The sequence below is a fragment of the Neovison vison genome, chromosome 7 (genome assembly GCF_020171115.1).
Source record: "Neovison vison isolate M4711 chromosome 7, ASM_NN_V1, whole genome shotgun sequence".
NCBI lineage: Eukaryota > Metazoa > Chordata > Mammalia > Carnivora > Mustelidae > Neogale > Neogale vison.
Window position 1 is genome coordinate 108643340 of NC_058097.1, and position 15699 is coordinate 108659038.

Genomic DNA, 15699 nt, shown 5'->3' on the forward strand with positions numbered 1-15699 from the left:
TGCCTGTGGTGTGGGGATTGGAAAACCACGCAGTAGAAATAGAAACAAGTGGCACGTTGAAATAAAATTTGGGCTGCACTGATCTGGAAGCTCTCCCCACCACCCCCCAAAACCATGTGATTATCACAAAGAGGTGGAACTCCTGCTATCTCATCCTCACAGTCAAGGAATTGTAGCCTAGTGATTGCTCTCTCTGCTGGGGTTGGGGGGTAGTCTGGTTTTATGGGTTTGAAAGTCACAGGATCATCTTTTCTACCAGAGGCAGTTACTCTCTGAACCTGCTAAGACATCAGAATTCATGATCAGGCAGTATTTATCCATTTAAGGCAAACCATCGAGGTCAGTGGCTGGGACAAGTGGGCCCTGGGGACCTACAGTATGTCCCAGCATCTGGAGAGATGGGAAGGAACGTCTGAATGGGTCCACAGTGCAAGAAGCATGAGGAACTCAAGGACCCAGGCAGTCACAGGTTCCTCTGCTCCATAAAACCCAGGTCGGCCATTGAGAAGCTCATAGATATCTCCCTGCCCCACACCATCACACCAGAGACTCCTGCCTTAGCCTGCTGCCACAATGAATAGGTCGTTCTGAGCCTCCTCCCAGACTCCTCTTCTGGGCCCACAATGCATCAAGGGAAATGGGCAACTGTGAGAGAAGGGCAAGCAATTCCCATCTTGTCCAGCGCACACTGCAACCTCGTCCTGCCTCCTCCTGCTACGACACCATCATCACCATCACTACCATCATCACACCCTGAACCTTGGGTAATTCTTTCCCTGTATTTTTTCATGCAATCCTCAGTATCTCCCACTAACCATGCTAACCATGCACCTTCCCCTCCAGGTACATCAATGTCCAGCTCATGTCCTGCTTCTCCCATGAAGTCTTCCCTGGCCTTTGAGAGCAGTAGGTCTCTAATGACAAGAAACAGAGCTCTGTGTTTTGCATTGTCCCACCAACACTTCCCATCAGGGCCGGGACAGACTGAAGAATGACACACTTATCTAAGTCATCAGCACAGCAGGGCTGACTGAACCAGGACTGCAGAAGTTCCCTTTGTAGGTTGAGATGATGCCTTCGAACCTTCAGAAGGAAGTTTCTGAGGCATGTTGTTGAGGGGAGTGGGAGCCCACAGGTAAGACTATTTAAAAAAAAATTTTTTTAAATTTATTTGACACAGAGAGAGCAAGATCACAAGTAGCCAGAGAGGCAGGCAGAGAGAGGGGGAAGCAGGCTCCCCACTGAGCAGAGAGCCCAATGTGGGGCTTGATCCCAGGACCCCGAGATCATGACCTGAGCCGAAGGCAGAGGTTTAACCCACTGAGCCACCCAGGAGCCCCAGGTAAGGCCATTTTAATTATAGTTATGTATGTATAGAGTCTTGAACAAGGAAATTCTTATCTTTTTTTTTTTTTTTATTTGACAGAGAGAGATCACAAGTAGACAGAGAAGCAGGCAGAGAGAGAGAGAGGAAGGGAAGCAGGCTCCCCGCCGAGCAGAGAGCCCGATGCGGGACTCGATCCCAGGACCCTGAGATCATGACCTGAGCCGAAGGCAGAGGCTTTAACCCACTGAGCCACCCGGGCGCCCCAGGAAATTCTTATCTTTATAGAAAGATATAGAAAGTTCTAGTCAGATAATATGTGGACCATTAACCAGAAATCACCCAGAGGCTGATAAGGGACCCAGAAATCACATCCTTTGAAGAAGGACTGAAGGCACCCAAAATGTAAGTTTCGAAGAGGGGAAGACTAATGGGGAGGTGGGCTCTGTCTTCAGAAGATGTTTATTAGACAATCTGGACAGAAGGCAGTGCCAGGACCTCTGGGATGAGTTACAGGGAGACACGCTTTGACTAGCATGAGGAGTAGGTTTCTAATGATTAAATCATCCTGCCTTAAACACAATCTTTTGAAAGGAACAAGTTTCTTACCCGTGGTGATGTTTGTCCAATTCCAGCTGGCCCTCTGATGAGGATGTAATGACAAGAATCTTGCATTTGTTGGGGGCAAAGGAGGGGGAATGAGGAGGGACTGGTGTATCTTCCAAATTCCCTTCTAATTCCTATGTGATTCTGTATACTATACTCCTTCCTTGGGGGAGGGATGGGCAGAGGGAGAGAGAATCTTAAGCATGATTCATGCCCAGCATAGAGCCCAGTGGAAGAGGGCTCAATCTTACATCCCTGAGATCATGACTTAAGCTGAAATCAAGAGTCGTTTGCTTAACCAACTGAGCCCCCAGGTGCTCCTATATTCCTTCCTAATCCATGTACTTAGAGCAGCAAAAATGAAGTTGAATGTATCAGTGGTTTGGAGGGGCAGGAGTGTTTCGGCATGGGGCTGGAAGAAAGGGCTTAGCAAGCATGGGACACGGGAAACATCGGAGCAGCTTCCTCCTGAACGTTTCGGGGCTGGAAGTATGGAAGAGAACTCCTACCCCTTGTCCTGGGGTTCTTCCTCCTCGAAAGCCATTGTTGAAGCCAGTAAGTGAATGAAGAGGGGAAAGATGGGTCCCGACAGCACAAACAGAGGCCAAGAACTCCTCAAATTGTTGAAACCCAAGAAAGTTGTATCTGTTGGGGTGCAGTGGTGCTTATAAGCAAGGTGTATAGGAAAGAAAGAGGGGGGATGAATATGGAGGAAAAGATGAAGGAAGACATTTGAAAGGGGAGAATCCCAGCAAATGGTAATTTGGCTGGAAGGAAAGATGATGACAAGAGCCAAGAAGCCTCATGTACCTTGTGAGTGCCCCTGGTTGTTGTCATTATTTTTACATTATTGGGGCTCAAAAGAGGCAATGCCCTCTCCTGGAAGAAAAGGCACAAAGAGGAGACATGGACAGGATACTGATCAGTGCCTATAAAGGGGCTTCTTAAAGGAAGGGGTCCTCAGACAGAACAGAGTTGAGAGAAAGGAGAGGGTTGCATGAGCCCGTGGGAGCAGCCGCTGGTGTAGACAAAACACTGAACATGCGGTCAGGAAAGTTGGCTTCAAGGTCCAGCTCTGCCACTGGTTAGCTATGGGCCCCGAGGCTCTTCCTCTCCCATTCCTAACCTCGGGGTCCTCCTGTGTAAGAATCTACTCCAGCTGGGTAGTCTCTGAGGTTAATAATAAGGTGCCAACCAAGTTCATATGCAGCTAGAACATCATTCTTTTTGAGTCAGAAGATGACTCTATGACTACTTACATTTTCTGCTGGTAATTTGGGTGATTTCATTTTTGACTTCCAGTAATGTTTTAGTGTTGTTCCCTTTGAAAATTTCTAACCTTTCTCTCCTGAACTTGAGCTGGAAAGGGAAGGGGTTTTGCCCCTGCCTGGGCAAAAGGATGGTAGCAAGTAGGGTGACCAAGTGTCCCCATTTGCCTGGGAGTGAGGGGTTTCCCAGGATATGGGACTTTCAGTCTGGGGGGGAACAGGATGATCGGTCTCCCAAGTGGCGAGAAAGGTGAAGATTTGAAGGTGGCTTGGAGAAGAGATCCTGGAAGGCTGTCCTTCTGTTCCCTTTCTATGTGGAGTTCCCCTTGTTGCCCCACAGACTGGTGAGGTGGTTTTCATTACAAGGTACAACTCCCTTATGGGGAGGTATGGGGACGAAAAGCCAGGGCCGGCCTTCGTATCAGTCACAAGTCCCATTGAGACAACCATTGCCAGGAAAGAGGCTGAAATGCTTGACTAGCACTGATGTTCTGGGGATTTTCCCTTTTTTTAAAAAAAAAACACACATACACACACAACAGAAAAGACCCAGTGGAAAAAAAAGTGATGAGCTGTGAGGCAGACAGCAGGTCCTACGCAGCCTGAGGAGACAGTGCGCTGCTCATTTGTTTAAATTTGCAGCTGACGGCTGCCACCTCTCTATAGGCACCAGAGAGTCTCTCAGCATCAGTCAGTGACCAGCCCGGTTGACATACGGCTACAAACATGAACTACCCCCTAACCCTGGACATGGACCTTATGAACTACAACCTGGAGGACGTGGTGAGTAGGACAGCTGGTTGCCCAGGCCCTCTCTGGAATTCTAGATATTTTGTGCCCGGGACCGGGAAAGTGGGGCTAGCTGTGGAGTCCCCTCCCACTGTAGGTTGGCAGAATCGAGGCAGGCCCCATGGTTCTTGCCTTTACGACTGTATTTTCCCATTCCCTGGAAGACGCTGATCCGTAGAGCTGTTGCTTGAAGTAGACATTCTTTCGGGGGACTGGAAGTATGGGTTCTGGTGTCTGTGTCCTCCCTGACATGCTGTGTGACCTGGAACAAGTCACTTTGCCTCTCCATTGTTCAAAAGAAGATTCTCTCCTTATCTCTCGGGGGTAGAATAAGGGCCCAGATGGGAAAGTACTTGGGAGGTTTTCTTACTCTCGGGAACCTGGCATTGCTCCAGTATATTTATTCAACTCCTGCCCTGTGATCCTATCATTAGGGTACTACATTCTGTGTTGGATGGAGAAGTTGAGGATTTGGTCCTCATCCTTAAATAGCTTACAATCTATCCACAGAAGAAAAAAAAATCCATTCACTGGAAGCTTTAGATAATAATGATGTGCTGAACCAAGGAAGTGTGAGACCGGGTGGTCAGCAAGGGAGAGGACCACACAATGGGTCAGAGTCCAGGGGCACAGGGATGCCAAGTTGGTGGGAGAACTCCTGTGCTAATCCTAGAAATGTTTTAAAGAGCATGTTGTAAGCCCCCTCAAAAAAACTGGAATCTCTAGAGATGAGGTATTCTTGGATGGGCTAAGAAAACGGTCCCCTATGTCACACTCGGCCACCCACCCAAGTCCCTCCTGTGAACCAGAGTGGTTCCGTCGACCGGGTTCTCAAAGGATATGTGTAGGGAACAGCTCAACGGAGGCCCTGGGGCTCTGGTGTACAGGCAGGTGGGGGCTGTTTATTAGGATCTTTTGGGAACTTCTTTCCTCCCTTCCTCCTTTTTCCCCCATTGCCAATGGCACTTCAGAAGAAAGGACTTCTCTGAGCTGTGCTCTGGGCTGGATCATAAAGGATCTAAACCCTTTCTCCTATACCCTGACCCTACACTCACCCTGAGATATTCTCCAACACCCTCTAGTTCCACTGGCTAGAGTCTCCACTAGAACTCTACCCACCATGTTCCCAGGCTTGCTTGGAAAAGTCTGCCTCTCACCTGCCCAGATCCCAGAGCTTAGAACTCTAAGTAGAACAAGGGGAGAAAGTGGGGAGAAGTCCAGCCTCTCAGATCCAATCCCCAGATGAGAGTAGAGCCAGAACCATGAGTCTAATCAGACCTGCTGCCTCACTTGTGGGACCCAACGCAAAATGAAAACACAGGGCCCCTCATTCAAAAATTATTAAGAATTTCAAGATAGCAACAGCAGAGAACTAAACCAAGCATGGAACTCTTCTAAGTGTAGGATCACATGCCCATGAAGTTGACCATGAGAGTCATCACAGAGTCTGGGCAATACCCTAGACCAGACTTAAACTGCACCGCCCTGACGGCACCTCGCTCCCAGCCTGGCTCCCCGTCCTGGCCTCTGGCCTCACCTGATTAGGTTAGTGGGTGTTTTCCTCTGCCCACAGCTTCGAGCTGACCACGAACCCTGACCCAGTTGGATAACATCATAACCAACCCAGACCTGGCCGGTCCTGGCTTCTGAGAAACCTCAAGAGTTTCCCCTTACTGCATGCCTCACTCCACTGCGTGACCTACTAGGGACAGGTGCTGGCAGGGACAGGGGACAATGGGGCATGTCCCATATAAGGAAGAAAACTGACAGCCCAGGGAGACAGACCTGGCTACTTGCTGCGTGTCGCAACCAACCTGAGTGGTCTTGGGCCAGGCATCCAAGCACGCCCAACCTCCTTCGATCAGAGTCTAGTCAGGAGCCCAGGAGTCCTGGGACGATCCAGGCTCTGGAGTTCTTCCACCAGCTCCCGGGGCCTCATCCTGCCCTCCCTTACTCCCTGGACACGATCCCTCTCCAGGCTGCTTCCCCTCAGGAGCACAGACCCTCTCCCTCCACCCCACCCCACCCCCTCACTGCAGCTCCACCAGTTTTGATAACGCCTAACAGTGTCTCATGGCACAGAGGCCCCGGGATGGCAGAGAGCAGCAGAATGGTCTTGCCCATAGTAGCTTCTCAATATGTATTTATCGGCCTGTGATGTATTAGAAGTCCTTGCCTGTCGTTTCTCTCTGAAATTAGTCTCGCTTCTGTGCTCTTTACTTCCAATTCCCTTTCCTGTCCTCGTCCAAACCAAGTATTGGTTCACTTTCCTAGAAGACAGGGTTCTATACTCTAATGTTAGGTTAAAAACTGAGGGCCCTTAGCCATTGCCAAGGGTTGGTCATCCTGTCTTCCCTTCTACCTCCTGAATTCTAAGATCAACTCTAGTCAGTTAAAATGTCCATTTTTCTAAGATAAGCTGTTATTCCAATGAATGGAAGACCCAAACAAGAAATCTAGATGGCTGAGCACAAGGAATAAGGAGCCAGGTCCCTGGGGTGGGCATACCAGGGACCCACTCTGCTAGGAAGGCAGATCTAGGTAGACCAAGAGAAGTCTCTGTCTGCAGGAACCTTGGTCGCGGAGTGCAGACCTCCTCTTGACAGTACGGGGGCCTGGACTGGGACACCTATGGGGGTTGGGCAGAAACTGCACCTCCAGCCCTACCCCATACACAAGCCAGGAGAGGAAGCTGCTAGAGAGGAGGGCCAATCTGTTCCAGTCCCAGGGCCTGCCTCCCCCTAACTCCTCAGTGATGATCCTCCAAAATCATTTCACTGTGATCAGAGCATCATAGGCTACAAAGGCTGTCCACATGTACCATCTCATTTAATCAAGAAGTTGTAAGGAAGAGAAACCAAAACCACGCTCTTTCTGGGCTATGCCTGGGGGAGGGAAGGAGCACTCCCTCAAAATAGGTCAAAAGTCCCAGAGGAATCCCAGGGGAGGAGGCCCCAACATGGGGGTGGGGGGTTGTCTGAGGGGTGAGGGATGAGGGAGAGACCCAGGGCCAGCCTGGGGAGAGGTCAGTGTTGAGGTGAATCTGGGCTTGGGCATTCAGACCACAGTGTCCCTCAGGAATTCTTGCTTTTCTTAAGGACACAGATCCCATTCCTCTGGCAGAATGTCATAAAAAGTGGCCATGAATTAGGCGCTGAGAATCAAGTCTTTCAGGAAGGATAGGACAAAATATTTCAAGGGGGTGCGGACCCAGGAGATGGCTTCAAGGGTTTGCTCTACACACCTAGGATACATGTCCGCCTCAGACTGTGTGACTGTCCCCAAAGCGTGAGCTGACTTTGGGATGCCAGGAGAGGACCCCCTTAAACCTTTGCACTGAAGACTCAGTGCAAAGGTAGGAAGAGCTTAAAGTCTTTCCCCAGAACCACATCAAAGCTGTACCATGTTCCTAATCAGGCCATAGATAGAGAGGAAAGAGGGGTCTGGCAAGTTTGCTCCTGAAGGGGGAGAGGGAGCAAAGGGGTGATGTGACAAGTGATAAGCCAGAGTCTTGGATGGTCTTTTGGGAGTGTGGACCCTCAAAAGGAAGACTGGGGTTAGGACACAGACCCCAGTCTCAATCCCCCAGATGCCCTCCCCCCTGAAGTCACTGAAGGCTAGAGGAGAGCTGCGCTGCTGGCCCATGCACAGCTCCTGACTCTTGGTTGGGGATATCCATACAGGGACCTAAAAGGAGATAGAGCCTCCGTGTGCTCCCTATGGCCAGAACAACCACCCGCATGTGTGTGCAGATGCCTCCCATGGCCAGAATGACTGAGGCCCCTGCTGTGGTGGGGCTCTACCTAGATGAACCCCACACTCGGCAGCCCTCCCTTCTCCTGGGGGCTAAGCGGCAAGGTCAGGCTGGGGCATTCTCTGGCTCTAGGAGAGATGAGCTAGGGAAACAAAGCTACCACGCAGGTGCTGAGCTCGACGAAGGTCATGCTGAGAGCCCACTCAGCTCCGCGCAGAGCATGACAGCCGGAGGACCCGAGCGTCTGGAAGCTGTGTGTGAGGGGCATTTGAGGGCAAGGCCCAGTCTCCTGCCCAGGGCAAGAATCCCTCCCCACGCTCCTGAGCTCAGACATTCCTCGTCCTCCCAGGCGCCGCCCAAACCCCTGTTGGAGAGTTCTGCCTGGGAGAAGGTTCTTTCTCCTTTGACAGAACACCCCCGACCCCAGCCTCTGCCCATTCCTCCCTGTCTGCACTCTAGAGCTTCCCACGATAAGCCCATTCTGCCCTCTTGGCCACGGCAGCTCTTCTAGTCCTCAAAGAAGGCAGCTCTTCTTCTGCCTAGACTCCGAGTGCCGGGACCTGAACGCTTCCTTCCAGGGCGGGGACTTCCAGACCCCTCAGCAAACTGGTCACCCTTGTCCAGACCAAACAAACCGGGGCGGTGTCAGCTGCCCACCTACAGGTTTCTGTTCACCTCGGGTAAGGTGACAGTAGCCCTTCTGGGAGCCACGTCACCCTGTGACTCATCTGAAGCTGGCAATCAACACATTCTCAGGTCTTTTTCTCATCAACTGTCGGTAAGCCAGGTCTTCCCTAACTTGTCCCGGGACGGTTGAACTTTTTTTTTTTTTAATTGAAGGTTTTATTTATTTATTTGACAGACAGACCACAAGCAGGCAGAGAGAGGAAGGGAAGCAGGCTCCCCGCCAAGCAGAGTCCGATGCCCGGCTCGATCCCAGGACCCCAAGACCATGACCTAAGCTGAAGGCAGAGGCTTTAACCCACTAAGCCACCCAGGCGCCCCAGGACAGTTGAACTTTTAAACGCGGGTCTCGATCTCTCTGTTGTTCCTTACCAATTCCATCTGGTCATTTTTGGGCCTCTCCAGACTCTGAAGAGAGGCTCAAAGAGAAGGTAGTCCAGGACAGACTCCCGAGGAATACCCCTGTCAGCCCCTGTCCCACCTGTTCGAACAGAATCTGGTCAGCAAGTGTTCGCTGGTTTTCTCCCTGGCCAGTGCAGGGCCCTAAGGCACTGCTCTCCCTGTACCCCCCACCTCCCCCCATTCATCCTCTCTCCTCCCCAATACTGGGACCTGGAATGTGCTAGCTCCATCTCCTGCCCTATCCCCAGCGCTCACAGCAATTTTCCACCTAGATTCCTGGCTCGGCACTCAGCTACATCCCTCTCCTCGTGTTGGGTTGCCGTCTTTGGGGTATGAGTCCCTGGCTTCTAAGCACGCTTTTGTCTGCTGGGTACCCGCCTAGGACACATGCTGTCGTGGCCTGACCTGGGCACGTGGCTGTGTCTAAACCGGATGCCGTCAGAGCATGTGTGTGTGTGTGTGAGGGCCTTGTGCTCCTGTGGCTTTTGATGTCAAGAAATGAGTAAGCACTTGGCCAGATTGTCTACACCGAGCTCCCTCTGGGTAGGCGTCTTAGAGGGGTCCCTTTTGTGCCCCACTCCCCACACCATATAGGATTCATGATCCCTCCACTTCCCACCAGACCAGGCCAACCTTGCTTCACTACCTCCCTCCAGGGTTTGGGAAGGGGTGGTGGTGACTGATGCCCTAGGTATGGGAAGTGGCTTTGACATGTTACACCCCCAAGCCCCCAAAATGTCTGTTTGACACCTCCTGCTGAGATGTACTAACAACTCCCAGCACCCCTGAAACCAGTTTCCTCCCATGTTCCTTCCATGACCTCCCTGCCTGAGCACTTTGCCAAACAAATAGCTCTTGGTAAGAAGGGAAAGATAGTTTCCTCTCAATGGTCTTCTAAACCTGGGTTCTCAGGAGATGGGGCGTCAGGGGTCCTGGGGACATAGCCCACTGTCCTGACTTTAAATGAGCATAAACCAATCAGCCTGGATGGTTTGGAGGGTCAGGACTTGAGTGGCTCTCATAAAGGTCTTTCCGGGCCTGAAAGGCAGACTGTACCTAAGCCCTCCCAAAGGCAGATAGAGTCCAGCTCCACAGACAGCCCCAGGTCCCCGCATTTCTTCACCCTGGGTCTGAACTGCTTTGCTCTGCATGGAGACTACTCATCTCACTATTTCCCCATTTGCCTCCTGCTGAATTCCAACATGAGCCAAATGGTTGTAGTCAATGACAGTATCAGACATAGCTCCCGATGTGGCAAGAGAACCCACGACAGGCTCCAGGCTGTCAAGGGCATTGGGAGGAGGCAGGAACCGAGGAAGGGGAAAAGGAGTGTCTGAGTCTCCATGGTGGCCCAGAGACAGACTTGCCTAAGGGGTCAGAACAGAAGGGCGCCTGGCTGTCTCAGGGAACCTGCCCTCAGAGCCTTTCAGCATACATCTGTTGCATGTCTGTCATGTGTGAAACACATGGCCTTGCCAGGGGGACACAGAGGGCCAGCTTCAGGAGCTCGCCATCTAGTGAGGAAACTCACATGGCAATGCCCAGTGCCATAATAAAACAAGTAGACGCAGGCCGTAAGAAGAGAATCTCCTCCCAAGCTAGGAGGGAGGTAAGGAGGTGGGACTGAGCGGGACCTTGAAGGAAGCCTAGGCATTCGCCAGGCAATCATGGCAAGAAAGGAGTGCTCTGCACAAGGCAGAGTTGGAGCAAAGATTTGGAGACAGGGGGGCACTGGGGTGTTGGGGGCAGGCAGGCAGCAGGATGAGGAACACGGAGGATGCAGTGCCTAAAGCAATAAAGGAGAAGATGAGTTTTGAAAAGTCAGGGGGCTATCTCCTAGACATTTCAAGACCCCTGTAGGGGAAGGCAGACCTCATTCTGCCAGTCCATGGTTTTCAAATGAAAGCAAGCCCTTTGCTCTTCTGGAAGAAGGGCAACGTGAGACCAGCTAGAGGGTCTGTGCAGAGTATTCTTTCCCATCCTCGCCCTCCCTGGGCTCATCATTTATAGAAGTATCTTTTTCAACCCACAGAAGTTGGTTATAATTGGTTTTGAAACCATGGGGAGGGGTCTGGTGGAGGGGGGAGAATGGGGCTGGGAAGTGAGGAGGAGCAGGTGCAGAGGGACAGCTGTGAGTGAAAGGTATGAAAACAGATACCAGTCTTCCTTTGCGGTTAGCTGGGTAAACAACCTGAGCACTGGTGGCCAGGGGCGGGTCGGAGGAGGAGGGAGGAGGGGGAGGCTGGGGAGGAGGAGCTTCCGGAGACAAAGTGGGCATAGCACCGTCTCTTGGAAGAGCATCTCCCCTTCCTCACTTGCTTCTGAGGCAAAGGGAAGCAGAGGAGAGAGGCGACCGGTGACGGAAAGTAGCCCTGAGGGAACCCCAGACAAAACTGCGTAGCGGTCAAAGAATGGGATCTGGAGGTGGATCAGCATGGGTTCAAACACACCCAACCTCTCACGGAACCCTTAGCAAGACACATGGGTAAGATAGGAATATCACATACCCGAGCTCGTTGCGCAGATTAAACAAAACAGGTGGCTAATACTACCATTTCGGTGATAATGAAGACATTCAGGAATAGGGAGACATCCCAAGAGGAAGCCAGGAGCCTACCCCAGCGGCTACCCCCTCAGTAGGATCTTAGGCTCCAGTGCCCACTGCTCTGTTCAGAACTGGACCAGATGGCTCCTTGCCCCAACCAGGTCCATTCCCCAGATTCCAGCCTGGGAGCCCACAGCCTTCCATATTTGAGGACACATAAATACAAAGTAACTTACAGGTGCCCTTCAGGGAAGCGTCTCCCCACCACATACAGCATGTATCTCCTTCCATCTTTGTCAGGAACTTGCAGGGCATTAGTCCCTTTCACAGGGGAAAACTGAAGTTGGAAAAGGCAAAGTGATTGGTTCATGGACACACAAGGGGAGATTGGGAATTGGTCGGTGGGATATATTGGGAGTACAGGGACAAAAGCAACATAGGGGGGCGGTGTGGGGGGACAGGAGAAATCCACAAGGGAGTCCGGGTCCCTGCGTGGTGGAGAGAGACGGGTCCTTCACTCCCGCCCTGCTGTCTCCCCGCCCCTGCAGTACAGAGAACTAGGCAACTACAGCGACAGCACTGAGAGTCCCACAGTGGAAAATCACCTCTGCTCCACCGTCGAGGGGCCCCTCCTGACCTCCTTCAAGGCTGTGTTCATGCCGGTGGCCTATGGCTTTATCTTCCTCCTGGGTATGATGGGCAACATCCTGGTGCTGGTGATTCTGGAGCGGCACCGGCACACACGCAGTTCCACGGAGACCTTCCTGTTCCACCTGGCGGTGGCCGACCTCCTGCTGGTCTTCATCCTGCCTTTCGCCGTGGTAGAGGGCTCTGTGGGCTGGCGCCTGGGCACTGTCCTCTGCAAGACTGTGATCGCCCTGCACAAGATCAACTTCTACTGCAGCAGCCTGCTCCTGGCCTGCATCGCCGTGGACCGCTACCTAGCCATTGTCCACGCCGTCCACGCCTACCGCCACCGCCGCCTCCTCTCCATCCACATCACCTGTGCCACCATCTGGGGGGCGGGGTGCTTCTTCGCCTTGCCGGAGATCCTCTTCGCCAAAGTCAGCCAACCCCACCACAACGACTCCCTGCCCCGCTGCACCTTCTCCCAGGAGAACAGGGCTGAAACCAACGCCTGGTTCACCTCCCGCTTCCTCTACCACGTCGGAGGGTTCCTGCTGCCCATGCTGGTGATGGGCTGGTGCTACGTCGGGGTGGTGCACAGACTGTGCCAGGCCCAGCGGCGCCCTCAGAGGCAGAAGGCAGTCAGGGTGGCCATCCTGGTGACGAGCGTCTTCTTTCTCTGTTGGTCACCCTACCACATCGTCATCTTCCTGGACACCCTGGCGAGGCTGAAGACCGTGGGCTACAGCTGTGAGCTCAACAGCTACCTCTCGGTGGCCATCACCATGAGCGAGTTCCTGGGCCTGGCCCACTGCTGTCTCAATCCCATGCTCTACACTTTCGCGGGCGTGAAGTTCCGCAGCGACCTGTCGCGCCTTCTGACCAAGCTGGGCTGTGCCGGCCCCGCGTCCCTTTGCCAGTTGCTCCCCACATGGCGCAAGAGCAGCCTCTCGGAGTCCGAGAATGCCACCTCCCTCACCACCTTCTAGGTCCTGGCCCCCCTCGGGCCTGCCTTCCGTGGGGGTGCGGTGTTGCAGGAACCCCTTCCAGCAGGAGCTGGGACCCTAGGAGATGGGACCCCCACTCTCCTCATCCGGGGCAGCTAGAGCCACGCCCTCCTTCCGGGACGTCCCTGCGCGCGCTTCCGCCCGAGGCCCCGAGGCCGTCCAGGGAGCGGAAGCAGTCGCTAGGCAGAGCTGAGGAAGCCTGTGCCCGTCGGTCTCCCCTTCTTTCATCTTAACTGTTGGAAGCTCAGGAAACAACTTTTGCTCCCGCCCTGCCGATTGGGAAGGTCAGTCGCCTCCCAGAACGCACTCCGCCATCGTAGGGACCAGGGGTCTCCACAACGACCCGCCTCTCCTCTCAGCCCTCCGGGCCGAAAGAAGCTAGAGGCAGAGCACCAGGGGAGCGATGGAGGGCGAGGCTGAGGGAAGGCCCGCTGGCAAAAGGACGTGGCCTTAACCCTCTCGGACCCTGACAGACAGACACCCTGCCCGGCCACCAGCCCTGCATCTGCACCGAGCAGGAAACTCCGACTGACCCAATCCAGGAAGCTGCTCCCGGCTCTGACCCAAGTGGCCCCGGGCCAGCCCCATGTCACCGGGCCAGGGAGGTCTGCAGACTCAGGGCAGACTCCAGGCACCCTCAGACATCAGCCGGCATCCTAGGGAAGAACGGAGGCCAAGCCAGCAGACAAAAGCCGTTGAAAGAAAAGATTCTCCTTCCTCAGCCTCAAGGACGGACAAGTAGAGACCAAAGCCAGCTGTCTTCTCTGCCCAGGGTGGAGAGGCCCCAGTATGGGCCAGGGGCAGTCAGGTCTGGAGCCCTGATAGGTCTGGCCACTGAGAAGGAAGGAGGCAGACTGCTCCTTCCTGCCCCGGCTCTCCACAGGCCAGACAACCAGGAGAAACTGGGGCAGCAGAGGGGTCCCCATCACACAGAGGGAGCACTTCACGGAGGGTCGGAACAGAAATGCAGACCCCGGGAGAAGAATGACAGACTGAAAAGGGTCTCTGGGGGTCATCTCATCCAGCCCCCTACCTGCGGGCCAGACCCAGAGTTTGCCACCTCTCTGGGCCTCGCAAGAGCCACAAGGCATCCCCTCGGGCCAGGCAGGGTGAGAAGCAGGGAAGTCCCCAAGCCCCAGGAAGCCGAACCCTGCCCCTGAGAGGATACTACTCAGATGGAACCAGAGGAAACCGCTCCGTGCCTGCCTGCCCGCCTTCTTCTTCCGGGAGGGCTCTCCCGCCCTCCTCCGAAGCCCCTGCTCTGGCTAGGGTGGGATGTCGGGGACCCCTGCCCTTGCTGAGGGCACATCTGGGGGAGGCCCAGTCCCACTCCAGGGCAGCCAACCAAGCCCCGTTGGGAGGCCCCATTTTGGAAATCAGACCTGTGACCCAGGGGAGGAGGGAGAGACTCTCTCTTCACCATGGAACACTGGGAAAGCCCCAGGGGCCCCCTTTTTCCTCCCAGCATCCAACAGTAAGCTGGGTGTTGGGAGTAGCCAGACACGGAAGCAAAGAAGGCAAGAGGTTGGATTTTTAATTTTCTCTTTTTAATAAAAAGGCACCTATAAAACAGGTCAATACAGTACAGGCAGCACAGAGACCCCCGGAACAAGCCTAAAAATTGTTTCAAAATAAAAACAAGAAGATGTCTTCACATATTGTATTTATATATTTATATTTATATATATATATTTATATAATGGTACAAAATGGCTGGGGGTATGGCCATGGATGGAGGGACATAGGCTGGCCTGTGGAATTCACCTTGGAAAGCTAGTCTGGTGGCGGAGATGGGGCAAGAGGAGAATGGGGAGGACACTGGGCCCTTTGCGGTCTGACCCCTCTCCTCTGGGCAGGAAACACTTAAGAGTCAGTTTGGGGAGTCTTGGGTTGGCGGTGGGGGGTGGGGGGGCGCGGCTGGCAGGCCCAGGGCCCAGGTTGAGGCAGGGTGGGCAAAGCGCCTGGCAGGATGGAAGGCAGGTGGCCCCCAAACACAGGTGCCAGGGCCCTGACCCCGGGGCCCCAGGGAGGTGCTGGGGGAGGCAGGAGCCTGCAGCCAGCCAGCCCCAGAGGAAGCGCTTGACCTGGCTGACGGTGGACTAAGGACAGCACCAGACTGGGAAAAGTGGGGCAAATTCCCTTTGTATCACAGCTGCCAATGCAAGGCCAGACCCTGCAGATCAGGAAGGCTAGGGACGGGGCCATGGCAGAAGACACCTTGTCTAGAAATGGCCCTTGGCCCTGGAAGCAGGGCAAGGAGGCCAGGGAACTGCCCTGCCACCTCACAAGGCAGGAAAGGAAGTGAGAAAAGGAGAAGTGTTTTACTCCTGGGGCCAAGGGGGCAAAACACTGAGTCTGTATGGCTTCAGCTCTGACCAGAGGCAGGTGGGGAGTTTTGGGAAAGAGCAGGGGAGCAGGGGGGAGGCAGTGGCTGCGCCTGGGCCTGGGCACAGTGCCCGGAGCCCCAGGCAGAGGGACCTTGCCAGTGAGTGGGCAGGTAGGACGCCCCCTGCTTCTCCACCACTTTGTCTAATCAATCCTCAAAGGGTGGAGACTGGAGGGACACAGATTTATTCAGCCAACCCCTCTTCTTTCCATCTTTGATGAGAAGTGGGTGGCAGCTCCCGGAAAAATCAGGGCCTAGGGGTTCCCCGGGCTGGGGGCTGCTGCAGGAGGCGCAAAGCCATCTGGGC

At 53.9% G+C, this 15699-nt stretch overlaps 1 protein-coding gene across 1 annotated transcript; it reads left to right on the forward strand.

The window, feature by feature from the left end:
• The first annotated feature begins 1695 nt into the window (after nt 1-1695).
• On the forward strand, nt 1696-13093 carry CXCR5 (C-X-C motif chemokine receptor 5). Its single transcript, XM_044257983.1, has 3 exons — nt 1696-1729; nt 3865-3981; nt 11921-13093. The coding sequence occupies exons 2-3, from the start codon at nt 3925-3927 to the stop codon at nt 12986-12988; spliced, it is 1125 nt and encodes a 374-aa protein (XP_044113918.1). The 5' UTR covers nt 1696-1729; nt 3865-3924; the 3' UTR covers nt 12989-13093.
• The last annotated feature ends 2606 nt before the right edge of the window (nt 13094-15699 follow it).